The sequence below is a fragment of the Trichomonas vaginalis genome, chromosome IV, assembly GCF_026262505.1.
Source record: "Trichomonas vaginalis G3 chromosome IV, whole genome shotgun sequence".
Taxonomy (NCBI): Eukaryota; Parabasalia; order Trichomonadida; family Trichomonadidae; genus Trichomonas; species Trichomonas vaginalis.
Genome location: NC_067206.1, coordinates 12,294,735 through 12,311,047, shown reverse-complemented (window position 1 = coordinate 12,311,047; position 16,313 = coordinate 12,294,735). Strand labels below are relative to the sequence as shown.

Sequence of the window (16,313 nt, the reverse complement as noted above, 5' to 3'; positions counted from 1 at the left end):
GTGCTTTTTTGAATTTTTCAGAATCAAGAGGAGGTGAAAGTAATATACATGGATAATCTCCATCGTCAATAAACTGAAGCTTATGTTTATGAATAAATTTTGTGCCTTCTTCTGAAAGTGTTTCGTCAATATCACCATCTAATAAATTTTGTGTTGATTCCAAAAAGTAATTTTTATATCTTTCTTCATGAGATTTCTGAACTTCTGATTCTGAAGCTGGGATATTCATTAAACCCTCTACTTCATTCTCATTATATTTTTCAACTTCTCTTAATTCCTTAATTTTTTCATCTATTTCATCTCTTATTTTTTCCAGTCTTTCAATTTCATCATATTCATCATCATCTTTAATTCGTTCTTCATAATATTCAGGGAAAACATCAGGTTCTTTAGGTTTTTCTTCTTTAGATGTGGGATATAAGAAATTTATAACATCATCTTTATTCATTTTTCCATCATAATCAAACTCATTTAAGAACTCCGCGAATTTTTTACAATTTCTTAAATAATATTTATCAACCTCATAACCCGCCTCCTCTAATATATCCTTTATTTCCTCGTTTGTGAATCCTAATTTTTTAACGTTGTTAGTTTTGACGCTCATTTCATACAAAATAAAAAAATAAAATAATAAACATAACTAAGTTTTAATTTTTCGTAAGAAGTTTAACCCATTCAGGATTTAAACAATGTTTAATTAATCGCGGAATATCTGACATCATCTATATATAGATTCTTTTATAAAAGATAAAAAAATAAATTATTTTAAAATTAATGTTAATTTTTTTAATTTGTTTATTTCATTATGTTTGGGCTGAGTGTAAATGTCTTACAATTTTGAAAATTTTTTAAATCTTGATTTATTCAAAAACGTAAGACATAAATTTCTAATTTCTTTTACTCATGAAAATAATTATTTCTAATTTCTTTTACTCTCTCATACATACTAGATTTGAAGAATTCAGAACATTTCCCATAATCTCCTAAATGTTTTCTTATCTTATTGGTTTTCCATTCATTATATGAAACTGTATAAACTTTATCTTTATCTTTGCATCTTTCATCACTTCCAATATATTTATATTTCAATTTTGATTTATTGGTTTCATATTCATTAACGTTTAATAATTCACAGTCTTCCTTTTTAAATAAATGTTTTATGTATTCAGGATTAAGAATTCTATAATATTGCTTCCCTTTAAATCTTTGAATATAAACAGGAACACCATCCTCTAAAATTCGATAATCTATTTTATCTGGTTTTACTTGTTGGGTCATTTATGTAAGAATAAAAAAATAAATTATTTTAAAATTAATGTTAAAAATAATGATACAAAATCGTTCAATATTGTATGAATTCTTACGTTTACAAAAAAAGTCACTAAACCCTTCATATCCTACTACTCCAATTTAATTATACCAATACCAGCTCCTGAAATTCCATTTAATGAAACAATTAACTTTAGTATTCCGAATCGGTTTAATAGTAGAGAATTCTCTGTTTCTTTAATTTCAATTGTTGAAGAATCTTATAGCGTTCCAAAATCATTAACATTTAAAGACATTTTCAAAGTAATATTTCTTGATATGTCAATTCAAGATAATCAAGAATTCATAAATAATGATGGCAAATCATTCCACATTGAAGGAATGATTTACAACTTTGGTTCATCTAAACCAATTAACCTTATGTATAAATTTGATGATAAAGATTCAAAAATATTAAAAACGTATGAAAATATAGGAAATGAAGGAGATCATGTTCAGCTAGATATACCATTATCTTCAGATTTACCTGAAAGCAATAATCATACAATTTCTATCTGGGCAGAAAAGGGATTTAACAGGAAATCCAATGAGTATATACTAAATTTCTCTTTCATTTATAATAGACCTAATATTGAAGGTACTACAATCTCAATGTCTCCTTACACTAAAAACATAAATGACAACATTGCATTTGAAGGAACTGTTTCAGATAATGATGGAAACGGAATTGTTTCTGTTTATTGCCGATTTGACAATGAAACAGAAAATAAAATGATGTCAAAACAAATAATTAATGCACAAAATGAAAAATATGCATTAAATTTCACAGTTAAAATTCCACCATCATTAACAGAAGATTTTCATATAATTTACATATGGGCGGTTGATTCTAATCAAAAAGAATCAGATTATTTGCATTTTCAATTTTATTTCAAACATAATGAACCATCAATTTCTATCACAACAGATAACAATATGCAAATTCGAAAAGGAATTAACAATAAACTTGAAATCAAAGGAAATGTCATTGATCTTGATGGAAGTGGATCAATTTTAATATACTACATTATTGATAATTCTACAGAACAATATCTAGAAACAATAACAATTTATAATACATCATATCATGAATTCAATAAAAAAATTGATCTCCCAGCAAACTTGAATGAAGAAATTCACGAAATCAGAATTTATTGTAAAGATGGAAATCTTAAGAAATCAAATGAAGAAATCATCAATTTCATGTATTTATTCAACAATCCATCTATTATTGTCAACAAGGAACCTCTATCTATATACCACAACAAAATTGATACAAATATCTCTGTCTCAGGAACATTCACAAATGACAATTATGCGGATAATATCTACTTCTTCTATGTCATCGACAATAGAGATCGACAGAAGATTGAAGATGTTACAATCACAAATGAATATGAATTCACAATATTGATTTCAACATCAGAATACTTCGAACAATTCGATTCAGAGAGTACACACAGCCTTTCAATTTGGATTGTAGACAGCTTTGGTAAATCATCAAAATACACTAAGACATTCGAATTTGTTTTCAATTCACCAATACTTTTTGTTTCAGCAGAAAATTTCACGACACTCTCCCGGACAACAGACAAATCGATCAATATTGAAGGTACAATCCAAGATTTAGATTGCACTGGTCTTATCTCTGTTTTTTACAAATTTGATGATAATTTATTTAGAGAATTACATTCAGAAAACATGAACACAGAATGTGGCATCTCATTTTCTAAACAAATTGAGTTCCCATCTATATTTTCAGAATCTCTTCATAATATTACGATTTATTGCTCTGATGAACACAATAAGATATCAAACGAAGAACATATTTTTTTATATTACCAATACAATTCACCAGAACTTACAATCAACACATTCGAGAACGGTCCATATTATCGATGCTTAAACAAGAGTATTCATCTGGAAGGCAACATAGTTGATCTCGATGGCATTGGTCAAGTCACTATTACATGTTACATTGACGACAATATCATTGACACTAAAACTATTGATATTTTAAATGTTAGCGAGCATCTGTTTACATTTGATTTAGAGTTTCCACCAGATCTCTCAGAATCATCGCATTATCTCATAGTAACAGCAGTTGATGAATCAAATAAATCATCTACTCCTTTTCGATTGGATTTTCAATATATTTATAATTCGCCACTTCTTACTATTACAACCCAAAATAATCAAGAATTTATGAAGAATGCCTCAAATTCATTTTATATAACAGGAAGTTTAGTTGATGAAGATAAATGTGGAAACGTTACACTTTACTATAAATTTGATGGAAGCTATGAAGTAAATATAGCATTTTATAATATCACAGAAATATACAAACATTATATTATTATATGCGTTCCATTTCCATCAGATTTCAAGGAAAATAAGAATCATAATATAACAATTTGGGCAATTGATGAAACAAATAAAACATCAGAAATTATCATTAAGAACTTCTCATATATATACAATGATCCGATTTTCAAATTATACAACTTTACTAAGACTAAATTAATTCGAGGAAGCAAACATTATATCAACTTTACATATGAACATCAAGATAATACTAAATTAAAGTCATTAAATATTTCATTTGATGGCAATTACAACATCAGGTTAGATAATACAATTTCAACTCCTTCAAACATCATTCAACATACTGAAAAAATTAATATCCCTAATGATATTGAAATCGGAAAACATATTATATATTTGTATGGATGTGATATTTATAATCACTGCAAAAAATCAAATGAAATAGAAATCAATGTTATCAAATATTTCTCAACAAAAGAAGTTGATTTTGATTTTGTTAAGAATTTCAAGATTCGACCGAAACACTATCATTAAGAACTGTTACATCTTCTTCTATATTTATCGTTTGCGGGAATTAAACTTTAATTTTTAAATAAATTTTCCTTCAATTTTTTGAAAGTAGTTTCAATATTAAATAGACTTTTAAGTTGGAAAATGAGTTTTGAAATATGCATACATTGATTATATTTACCATCATAAGCACATGAAAATCATTATAAATTGAATAAAATGTATACATATTCCGAAGATTGAATCATTAAAATTCCTAACAGATACCATTCAAAAACATTAATGTATTATGATTTTTTCATTGTAATAAGGTATTGTTTTCATTAATTTTTTTTCATAGTTTTCAATATTTTTCAAATTTATAAATTAATATAGTTTTATCAAGATATTACTATAAGAATATTAACACCAGCATTTCAAAAAATATTTATTCTTCTAATTATTCACAGGATTGTTTGTATCCGGTATTGAAATAGGAGCATATGGCCTCGGATGGAGCACATAAACAGCATCTAAAAGTCTTGCACCATCAGGGAATTCTTTTGGTAAAACTTTGATAATTTTTCTCGAATATTTGTTGCATTTAGTGTAATCAATGTATAGGAAATAAACATCATCATGCAAGAATATTTGTCCATATACACCCTTACTTAGCATTACATTTGCTTGGAAAAGTCGATATTTTCTATAACAATTATTTGAAAGAAAGGATTCTTTAACGTAGAATGTAGTTAATTCATTAATACCAGCAAGACGGCCTTCTTCTTTACTTTTTGGAAGAGATATATATCCGTCTGTAAATAGTTTTGATTTTGGATCTAGTATTGAAGCAACGTATGACAATGCGAGATACTCTGGTTTCCAATAACTTTCATAAGTAAATTTGATGTTAGTTGGAAAAGAATTATCTTTTGAAGCTATGAATGTAGTGATTTGGCATAATAGATATGTATCATATTGTATTTTAATGTCGTATTTAGAGCGTTTTTTGCTTTTTGGCTTTGTAGGATATAAAAAATCTGAACGGTAAATCCTTTCATACCATTCCACATACAGTTCATTTGGTATATCAAAAAGGATTTTTTCTTCAAATGCTACACCTATCGCGCTTCGAAAATATTCATATTGGAATGGTGCTGATCCAGCGGCAATACCTTTGAAGAAGGTTTCGAAAGCTTCATTTACATTGATACTTTGTGTCTCAGGTTTTTGAATTTGTGCGAAATAATCTACTAGATCATCCATTTTAATTTTTTTTTTCTAGTAAAATAAAATTTCCAACAGAAATAATTGTATCTTTATTGAGACATATTATATAAGGTAGGTTGCTGATTGTTAATAAACTAATATCCTGAGAGAGTTGGCTCTTCATTAAAACTCATCTTTTCTTTCATAACCTCTTATCTTTATTATTTTTTCTAACTTTCTTTTAGTTTAGATTGGGGAGAAGCTTCCTAAACTTTTTAATCCCATAAATATGGTCATTATCTGGAATAAAGAGTTAAGCGTCATATGTCACTTTTTGTACTAAGGAAACATCGACTTTATGCGTTATGACTTTTCGATGAGGAAACAAGTGTTCACGTATTATAAACTTCCTTATTCCAATAAACCAACCCTAAACATAATTAATTCTAAGAATGATAATGGTCTCTTTTCTATGATAACCAAATCAATTTGGTTATCATAGTAAAGCACCAAAAACAGGAATAGGAATAACCGCGTTTAAACAGGAATAGGCAATATGGAAACTAGAGAAGACTCAACTGATTTTTTAAGCAAATCTTCTTTCTGATTCAAATCTGCTTTGCTCATCATTGTATATTACTGCATTTTTATTAAGATACTTTAATGCATGATCAATGTACATCATTCTTTTAGCAATTTTTTAAATTCATTCTGCTAATTACGTTGAATTTTGTTCAAAAGATATCGTAATTCCATAATTTAATACGTAAAATGTTATTGAATAACTCTGATTATTCCTTTACATGCAAAATGAGTGTGTTCTTTTTTACATTTTTACTCATATTAGATCAAATTTAACCTGATTTTATACTATTAACACTTATTTTAGAGGGGATATACTTAAATCTCTATTGTTTTAATAAAAACTTAAAAAAAATATAAAAATTTTCAAAAATGTTAAAATATACTAGCTTTCAAAGAAAATAAGTCATTTTATAAGGAAGACATTATATGTTTAGGAAGGAAATTCCGTGTAATAACCAAAATAGGAAAGAATATTCAATCATTATGAAAGAACTCTATTCTAACAATTTGTGAGACATATATCTTTATAGCGACATAGTTGCAATTCATGTTTTATCCCCTTTCCTTCATTGATTTTAATTAATGCATTCATTCACTGAATATGCATGCTCAAAATCGAACATTTGCCTTACTAATCAACGGACAATGAATGTTTAAAAATGATTAGTATTGAAAAGTAGCTGGAATTTCAGTGTTGTTTTGTATATTTATTCCAAGTGCAAATTTAAACAAAATATACTTATTCAAAGTGCAATGTTTACAAACAATCAATCAATAAAAGTCACATCTTTTTTTCACTGGAAAAAAAAATGATATTTTTTTATAAAGATAAGTATTTAATTACAATAGTACGAATTTAATTTTTAGACCGAAGTTTATTCATTGTTACTGTTTTTAGTCTAAGTTTCTAGGAAATGAGTATTTTATTTTGCAAGATAAAGTTCTTCGATAAAATTAGCATGAAAAATCTTCTTTCGTATAAGAGTAATAATAAGTTTCTGCAAATCTTATTGAGAATAGTACGAGAATTTTGTTTGAAATTTAAATTTTGCATAAATAAAGAATGGATGCAAGAATTTTCCAATTCCATTTTGTTAGAGTTGATTCGTGATTCCATATTGTCGATTCCTATTCCTGTTTTTGGTGCTTTACTATGATAACCAAATTGATTTGGTTATCATAGAAAAGAGACCATTATCATTCTTAGAATTAATTATGTTTAGGGTTGGTTTATTGGAATAAGGAAGTTTATAATACGTGAACACTTGTTTCCTCATCGAAAAGTCATAACGCATAAAGTCGATGTTTCCTTAGTACAAAAAGTGACATATGACGCTTAACTCTTTATTCCAGATAATGACCATATTTATGGGATTAAAAAGTTTAGGAAGCTTCTCCCCATTTTTTTTTCTTGATATCCCCAATTTATTTTTGTTTGACCCCAAAATTTAAAATATGAATAGAGAAACGAAAACAGCAAATTCTTCAGCTGTTTTTGTTTCTCTTAAGTCCAAAAAGAACTATTTAATAGTGCATCCAGCCGGTGCAGAATATTATCATGTAATAAAATTCGAACCTTACTATGGCATTCCATGTTATGCAGGAATTTTCAAAAAAGATATATTATCAACAGAAGAAGAGGCATTGAGTTACATTTCCAACGATGAAATGATTGAAACAATGGTAAAAGCTCATTCAATTTTTGGATATACTACAATTGACAAAGCAGGCATACTTATTCTCACAAAATCTGTTGATACTCTATATAAATACAAGAATGAACATCCAATTTATAAAATTAAAGAAGTTGAATTTGTCAGATTTTCAATTTTGATCGGAGAACCATCCCAAGATTTCAGTATCGAGAAACTCAGATCTTACCCATTCTCATGCAATCATTACTTTTGCCCAACATTTGATATTTCTAAACATTTTACAAGAAATTCAAATTATTCTGCATCTGTTAACGAAACATTAGCGGTGGCTTTTGAAAACATACAGATACCAAACCTATGCCCCAGAGTTATCCAAGGATCTTTTGCTTTTTGTTATATCGACGTTTTTCTTTCAGATGTTTTACTTATTTCTCGAAAAATTACATCAAACAAGAAAAAGGAAAGAGGATTTGATATTAATGGCGAGTCAAATATGGATTATGAAATTGAAATCGCATATGTCGTTCCAAGAGGCTCAGGATATGAAACAATATCTCACGTTTTCTATATTGGTGATGTACCTTCAGTTTCTGATACATACAAGTTAGAGGAGAGTCAAGAAAAGAAAGTTGTTAAAAATTATTTCAAAAATCTTTCGAAAATTTCTGGTTTCAACAATATTTTGAACATCATGCTATTCAATGAATCAAAGAACCCTTCTTACGCTAAACTAATGAACAAAATTCAAAGTTTTTGCAATTATGAAGAAAATAATCTGAAAGTTTCAATGATTAAAACAAAATTTGCATTCTCGAGTGACAAACTCGACAATATACCATCTGTTATCGATCTCTTTTACTCAGTTTCCTCTTCAAAATTTGAAAATTTCGGAATGTCGAGAATTTTCGAGAACAAAACGACCACAGAGATTGCCTCTATCCAGCAAGGTGCATTCCGATTCTCGTTTGTTGATTCCATTGAAGAAGAACTGTTTGCCATTTTGTCATTGCTAATTAAATCGATCAAACCCACTAACATCATCACAACTAACATCCAATCGTTCACAGACTTCTCCCAGATCTCCCAATCATTCATACAGCTCTGTTCCAAGTTCATTATTTCAACCGCCCACTCAATGAGGTCATTTGGCAACATCGGCATAGGAATTCTTAAGAAGATAGTCACAAAATTTGCGAATGTCGATGAGAAATTCAAGGATTTCCCTTTGTACGACAATTTCGAAATTTCAATTTCGATGATGAGCATGTTACAGCCTCTTACGATGACCTGTGCATCATTCCAAGCTAATGCGGCCATCATGGAACCCCAAAACATCGGAAATTCCCTTCTTAGACAGTCATTTAAACCAATTTCGTTTTCAATTGAAAATCCTTTGACTTTGATTTTGTCAAAACCGATTTTCTTGACGGAAATTGTCTTCGGATTGTCTGAAAACCAGAATTTCCCAATATCCCCTGCAACAGTTCACATTTCTGCCGGACTTTACAATAACCGCCAATTTGATGTGACAGAAATTGTTTCTTTACCTATTTCCCATGAAAAAACAAACATTTGCTCGGTAAAACTCTCAGACAACAACACGAAATACGACCAAATAAATCGTGTTTACGAAGTAGAACCTGTCAGATTTTTGTCATTTGAGTTCACTTCACCTTTGTCAAATTATGCCACTTTGAATGGAATTTGTGTATTTGGTTATGACAATCCACCATTTTCATATCCATTTACCAATCAAAACAGGGCCAGATTGACAGATGACAGGCGGAGAGTTGTTTTGATGGAATGCAAGAACCACAAGAAGAGAGAAGATATAATTCCTGAATCTATACAGTACGAAATCACTCGTGTCACGGGATTGCACTCTGTTGGAGAAGCGCAGACTAAGTTAGTGTCTATGGACATACATCCTGATACATATGATTTAGGTTTGCTGCTCAATCTGAATAAAACTGACCAGAAAAACAGAAAAAAGAAAATTTGCAGAAATTGCAATCAAGAGAAAAATACTTGTTTGCAGTGTAGTTTCTGCATGGATTGGTTCTGTAATGAACACATTACTAATTTCAAAGAAAACAAAGTGTGTAGATTCTGCTACCAACAGTTGAAACAGTTGCAACAATCTATTGAAGTTCTGAATTCTCAGAAAATTCAATCGTATTTGGATTTGAATCCTTTCATTCAAACTCACAAAAAATCTATTGATTTCTTGAAATATATCCAAAATTTACAAAACTCAAAAAGTGACAAAATAATTGTTGATTCAATTCAAAAACAAGAAATTTCTAAACCAACAAAAAGTGAAGTGACCAAAACTGATAAAAATGAAGTTAATTCAAATCAAAAACAAGAAATTTCTAAAAATGCAAAAAGTGAAGTGTTCAAAAGTGAAGTGACCAAATATGTTGAGAGGAGAGATCCAGAAATTATTTGCAAGTATCCTTATTTTGCATTGATAAATGAACAACCACTTGGAGAGAACAAAATTCCATTTGAAACTGTTTTCTGTGATTCAAGGTTAGTTTACAAACCAAATGTAAACATGATGCATGTTTTAGTTGCATTGGAATCATACATGGCTTTGTCGGGTGTTGAAATAGTTTGCGACAAGAATTTGACAGTCACAATCAACAATGTTGTTCTTCACTTTTCACCGCCATGTAGTTACAAGAAATGCAAAATAAACAGTCGTTTCCTTGAGATTGTAATTGTCGGAGAAGAAATCGAACTGAGAAGAATCAAAATATTCGGAAAACCTGTTAAAAACAAAGTGGAAATCAAACAGATTTTGGCGGCAAATCAACCAAAATTTGTAATGCTAATTAACTACTCTTCAACTGTAGAAGAAAAGAATTTGATTCACACTCTTAGTTTCGAAAAAGTGGCAGCTGTTAGCGGTTTACGGTTTTTCAAGACATGGAAGAATTTGCATTCACTTGTCATTGAAGTAAAGACACCGAAAGGAAACAGATACATGCACAGGTTCATCAGTTACTCTCAACCAAAAGAATGTGACATTTTGTTACCGAACAAAATGAAGGCAACGCAAATTAGAGTGTTTTACATCCAGTCAACTGAAAAAGATGCTGAATCAATTCTTTCCAACTTGCCTCCGATTCCTTTCGATGTTAGATCTGCGAAATAAAATTTGTATTTATTATTATAAATCATATATTATTTCTTTAATCTTCAAACACACTTACATCTGCTTTTTTGGTTAAATTTTTGCGATTTCAGGCTATCCATCGCTAAAAATTAGGCTTTATGCAGTGGATAGGATCATGATATTTTTGCTTGTAGTTTCCTCTTGTAGCAATCTAAAAATCTTGATAATTATTCTCACTGCTTAAAATTAAAACATTCGAAAATCAATCTTGTTATTTTATTATTCATACATAACGACGTATTTAATCATTTTATTATCAATATTACATCATGAGAGATTTTTCGTAATAACAAATCTTAGTCAAAGAACTGTTTCACTATATCAACTTTTCTTGATAGAAAACAAGAAATATTCAGTCATTTATTCCTTTCTTCTCCTTTATCCTATTATGAACATACAGTATTCTTAATGAACATTTTCAAAATTTATGAAATATTGTTATTTATTATATTTCCAAAACGATTCCACGAAAATTTTTCAAAGTTTTCAAATTTGTATTTATCGTCTTTAGACGTCAGTGAGTGCTTAAGACGCGAGAAATCGCAAGACTGTAATAATTTTTTTAGTTCTAATGAAATTCATTATCGAAAATAACAGAAAAAGAAATAATAGAATCATATAATAGAACGTTATATTTTTGCACCATGAGATAGAAAAATTTTGGCAATTTCTTCATGATAAAAATTTTTTGCAAGATGAAGAGCGGTATATCCATATTTATCTTTTTCATCGATATTTGCACCATGTAAAAGAAGAAGTTCAGCTGTTTCTTTACTATTAAATTCTGCTGCAAGATGAATAGCGGTATATCCATATTCATTTTTTTCATAGATGTTTGCCCCACGTGAAAGAAGAAGTTCGGCTGTTTCTTTGCAATTATTTCTTGCTGCAAAATGAAGAGCGGTATATCCATCTTTATTTTTTTCATCGATATTTGCACCATGTGAAAGAATAAGTTCGGTTATTTCTTTTGTATTAAGACATGCTGCAAGATGAAGAGCGGTTTCTCCATTTTTATTTTTTCATTGATATTTGAACCATGTGAAAGAAGAAGCTCGGTCATTTCTTTACGATTATTCCCAGCTGCATGATGAAGTGATGTACTTTCATTATCATCCTTTGCATTGATGTTTGCACCATGTGAAAGAAGAAAGACGACCATTTCTTTATTATTATCATCTACTGCAACATGAAGAACGGTTTTTCCATATATATTTTTTTCATTGATATTTGCATCATGTGAAAGAAGTACTTCGACTATTTCTTTACAATTATATCTTGCAGCAAGATGAAGAGCGGTATCTCTAGAACTATTCTTTTCATTGACATATGCATCATGTGAAAGAAGAACCTCGACCAGTTCTTTACAATTATATCTTGCAGAAAGATGAAGAGCAGTTTCTTTATAACAATTTTTTGCATTGACATATGCACCTTGTGATAGGAAATATTCACAAAGAGATGGAATAGAAAATTCCGCCGAATTAATAAAGCATTCATGAATATCATTAGTTTGGTCGAAATAAACTAAAAATGCATCAAGATTTTTGTAAGTTGCACAAATTTCTCAATTGATATTTATATTGTATTCATTCATCAAGAACGTAATAAAATCAATGTTGTGTGAAATAATTGCATATTTCATGCACTTATAATTTGGTTTTTGATATTTCAAACATTCACTCATGATCTCTTTGTTTCCACCTAAAAATGAAAATTTTAGACATTTTTGAGTAATTTCTGAATCGAATTTCGTTCTTAAGAATTTGAAACAATCGACAGCTCCATGATAACAACATAATTCAAGTAACGAATAACCCTCTTTAGAAAAAGGATATAAATCGCTTTTAAGTTTTTGACTTTCATCAAATTCATTTCTTTCAGTGAAGAATATGAATTTTTCGAAATCATTATGCATAATTGCTCTGTATATCGTATTTTCTGTATGAATATCGAGATTATCTGTTTCGATATCTCTGAAATCATCTGATTTGTCTAATTTAATTCCATATTCTTTATAAAATAGGAAGTTTGAAACATTTTTAACATTATGGACCTCTTCCACATGATAATCATCAGATATGAGTTTGACAAGATATAAATATGATTTTGTATAGCAATTATTATACGGGATGATATTTAAAATATCCTCCATAATATTTTTGGGTGGATATTTCTTTGAATCAATCAATTCTGTTATGATCTTTTTGTAAATTGTGTTTAATTCCTCTTCTTTTTCTGTTTTGAGCTGGTATAACGAATTACATGAATCAATGTAGTACTTATTGATACTTCGCAATTTGCTGTATTGATCAGACATGAAAATATTTTAAAATTAGCAATTTATGGGCGTTTTCAGAAAAATGCAAATGGAGCGATAGCGACCGGCTATTTTTCTGAAAATGCCCATAAATTCGCAATTGTAATTTCAAAGGTGAATCGCAAAAATTTTGGGCGGAAAGTCGACTTTATGATAAATTTATCGTCTAAAATAAAAATCATATACGCATGAAACATAATCTAGATTTTCAATTTTTAACTCACAAAAAATCGTTTGCCCCAAAATTTTCGATTAAAATTTGAATCAGAATTGCATTTCCCCATACAAAATATCCTTTAAATTAATTAGAAGAAATAATGCAAAGTTATACATGGGAAAATAATGACCACAGATATAAAATAGCAAAATAAGAATAAGAAGGTCGAAATCAAAAAGATCTTCAACCTAATACAAGACTGTAATGTTATCTCATTTGAGTTTTATGGATTTAAAAGTTAAATAAATTGTTGTAATTCAACAGGACGTAATAACTATTAGATTTTTAATGAAATTTCATTAAAATAATTATTATATTTAATTTGATATTCGGCGATGGCGCAACACACATTTTAGCATTCTGGGAACTTATGTGCCCGCAAAAGTGATATCGAGGTTTACATGATATCGAATTCAGCAGTATGGTTAGTAAAGCCTGATAAAGTATTATGCACACAGCCGAGTGTTATTGGAAGCCCATCATATATTACCCATTTTTCTTGATAGGGGGAAAAAAATAGATTTCGGGTCAGAAGAAAAAAAAATGAATAATCAAGGGTTTTTAGGTGTTAATAGTGACCAAGCCAAGTCAGATGCCACCAAGTCAGTCAATATCGGTAAAGATGTTGATGCCGGAACATTAGGAAATTTAAATAAAATTGCGAAATCAAATGAGATCAAAGATCCGCATCCACTCTCCGATAAGGAACTTGCAGAAAATGCACAGTTGAGAATTACTTTACTTGGTATCTCAATGGAATCATTTCTTTTCATTTGTGTTAATGAAAATGGTGTGAAGTTCCCAGTAGAACTTGCAGGTATTGCACACACAAACATTACATCCAGTTCACCAATTATTCGTAATTTATTTATTGATTTCTTTGTTGAAAATCTCTTAGACAAACAATTCTTACTCAGAATTCACACAAAGTCGCCAAATGGCTATGTAGGTACTCTTACTCAAGGAAATCGCGATATTGGCGCCACAATGCTAATCAAAGGCATTGTTCGTTTCAATTCACTTACATCAAACTATCTTTCGAAGCCAAACCATTTCCAAGCTCTCGAGACAACAGCCAAGCGTCAAGGAACTGGCATTTGGGCCGATACAAATTACAAAGAAATTCGGACGAAACCATTTCCAGCCCAAATTCTTGCCATTCCATCCTCAAACACCTTTACAATCATCAACGAGAGTGGCGATGAAGAATTGTTCTACTTAAGTACCGTCCATTGCCCAGATTTCAGTTTCAATGGAATTTCAGAGCCATTTGGCTTCGAAGCCTGGAATTTCATCCGCGAAACAGTTATTGGCAAAGAAGTCTACATTACACTCGACGACGACCGCGCTGACAAGAAATTTGCCACAATCAAAATCGGAAACGAGATTTTGAACGAAATGCTCTGCAGAAAAGGCCTCGCACTCCTCTCCATCAACCGTGTCCGTAAGAACAGCGATTACATCGAACAGATCCGAAATGCCTACCTTTATGCCCAAGAAAATCAAATTGGAATTTTCGGATCCGAAATCCCCAAACCAGTCCTCGTCAAAGAGCTAAACAGAGAGGACAGAGATCTCCTGATGGCAGACGAGTACTCCAGGAACGTCAGAGCTATCATTGTCGAAGTAACAGGTTCGGTTTACTTGAAATTGTTTGTTCCAAGTTTACAAACAATTTTGAGAGTATCTTTGGTCGGATTAGTCCCCTTACAATCCAATGACTGGACATCACGCCGTGCTATGGAAGTATTAAGGCGCTGCTTCCTCCACCACGAAGTAGATGTAACAATCACTCGTTATGCAGAACATTCCCGATATTACAGAGTTTTGATTTACGATTCGATTTCAAAACTCGATGCACGTGTTCCTCCTGTCCACGAAGGCCTTGTTCACTACAACAAGCTTGCAACAGACGATCCATCGACAAACAAGGATGAGTTAGAACAGCACGCTGAAGAAGCCAGATCCAAATCCATTGGTATCTTCAAATCAGAAGGAAGGAATTCATCACAGATTCCAAAAGACAAAGCAATTCCTGTCATCATTACCAAAGTAATTGATGAAACAACTTACGCCGTACAAGCTCAAAATGACAATTCAACAAAAGTCAATGAGCTTCTGAAGGCGGATTTCCCACAACTAGAATTGCTTCCAATGGAAGACCAGTACGTAATCATGGTCAGAAATGGTGTGAACTACAGAGCACAAGTTGTGAGAAATCGTGGACCAGAAGTGTTCGTTAATTTAATTGATTACGGTGTTGATGTTTGGTCATTTGTTTCTGATCTGAGGAAATACGATGATGAATTGATGCAGTACCAACCAAATGGATTTGTTGTATCACTCGCTTTCATTCAGCCATTTAGAAACAGATCGAAACAGTTCACTGAAACATGTTTGAACTATATCGCAAACATTTTCGCACTTGGAAATAGTGTTTACATAAGAAGACCTTTCGATAGAGAACTTCCTTGCGTAATGATGATGATGAATGACACTCCTGCGGCAATGACTCTGCAGTACGCATTAGTTCATGACGGAATTTGCACTGTAATTGATGAAGACGTGCACCAGCTATTCCTTCCTGTTGTAAAGGAACTCAGAAAGGTAATGGCAAACGCAAAGGAAAATAAGTTTGGAGGTTGGAGCTTACAAGAATCTCTTATATAAAAAATTATTAATAATAAATATTATTTTTATTTATTATTTTAACAATTGATGTGGGGGTTGATGTCATATTCAAGAATAACTTTGGCTTTTTGATTTTGAACTGCTTTAGTTTTGTACTTGATTCGGTGCATATTGTTTTATCAAATCTTGTAAATAGTAATTTCAAAACCTTGGGTCAAATTTCTTGGAAAAAATTGTGAGCAAAATAATCGATTTTGGACCCTAGATTTTATGATTAGTATAGATTAGAAGCACCGGTAAGCCAGAAGATAGTTCAATCATATGATCTTCGAATGGAAATTAAACTCATTCAACTATAGTTTCAAAAAGTGCCACATTGTAATTTGATAA

At 30.5% G+C, this 16,313-nt stretch overlaps 6 protein-coding genes across 6 annotated transcripts, besides 1 other annotated feature; 3 read left to right on the top strand and 3 right to left on the bottom strand.

Annotated features, from left to right (window-relative positions):
* Positions 1–252: 252 nt before the first annotated feature.
* Positions 253–666: a mobile genetic element.
* A 921-nt stretch (positions 667–1,587) lies between these two features.
* Positions 1,588–4,167, top strand: TVAGG3_0077140 (S-layer like family, C-terminal region-containing protein; the record flags this gene model as incomplete). The annotated part of the gene is made up of 1 exon (XM_001319952.1): positions 1,588–4,167. One exon carries the CDS (start codon positions 1,588–1,590, stop codon positions 4,165–4,167), a length of 2,580 nt encoding a protein of 859 aa, XP_001319987.1.
* A 298-nt stretch (positions 4,168–4,465) lies between these two features.
* Positions 4,466–5,403, bottom strand: TVAGG3_0077130 (uncharacterized protein; the record flags this gene model as incomplete). Its single annotated transcript, XM_001319953.1, has 1 exon — positions 4,579–5,388. One exon carries the CDS (start codon positions 5,386–5,388, stop codon positions 4,579–4,581), a length of 810 nt encoding a protein of 269 aa, XP_001319988.1.
* Positions 5,404–7,371: 1,968 nt separating this feature from the next.
* On the top strand, positions 7,372–10,882 carry TVAGG3_0077120 (phosphatidylinositol-3-phosphate biosynthetic process; the record flags this gene model as incomplete). Its single annotated transcript, XM_001319954.1, has 1 exon — positions 7,372–10,734. One exon carries the CDS (start codon positions 7,372–7,374, stop codon positions 10,732–10,734), a length of 3,363 nt encoding a protein of 1,120 aa, XP_001319989.1.
* Positions 10,883–11,716: 834 nt separating this feature from the next.
* TVAGG3_0077110 (Ankyrin repeat family) lies at positions 11,717–11,917 on the bottom strand (the record flags this gene model as incomplete). Its single annotated transcript, XM_001319955.1, has 1 exon — positions 11,717–11,917. One exon carries the CDS (start codon positions 11,915–11,917, stop codon positions 11,717–11,719), a length of 201 nt encoding a protein of 66 aa, XP_001319990.1.
* Positions 11,918–12,322: 405 nt separating this feature from the next.
* TVAGG3_0077100 (protein of unknown function (DUF3447)) lies at positions 12,323–13,075 on the bottom strand (the record flags this gene model as incomplete). Its single annotated transcript, XM_001319956.1, has 1 exon — positions 12,323–13,075. The coding sequence occupies one exon, from the start codon at positions 13,073–13,075 to the stop codon at positions 12,323–12,325; it is 753 nt and encodes a 250-aa protein (XP_001319991.1).
* A 695-nt stretch (positions 13,076–13,770) lies between these two features.
* On the top strand, positions 13,771–15,965 carry TVAGG3_0077090 (gamete generation protein family; the record flags this gene model as incomplete). Its single annotated transcript, XM_001319957.1, has 1 exon — positions 13,836–15,962. The coding sequence occupies one exon, from the start codon at positions 13,836–13,838 to the stop codon at positions 15,960–15,962; it is 2,127 nt and encodes a 708-aa protein (XP_001319992.1).
* Between the last annotated feature and the right edge of the window lie 348 nt (positions 15,966–16,313).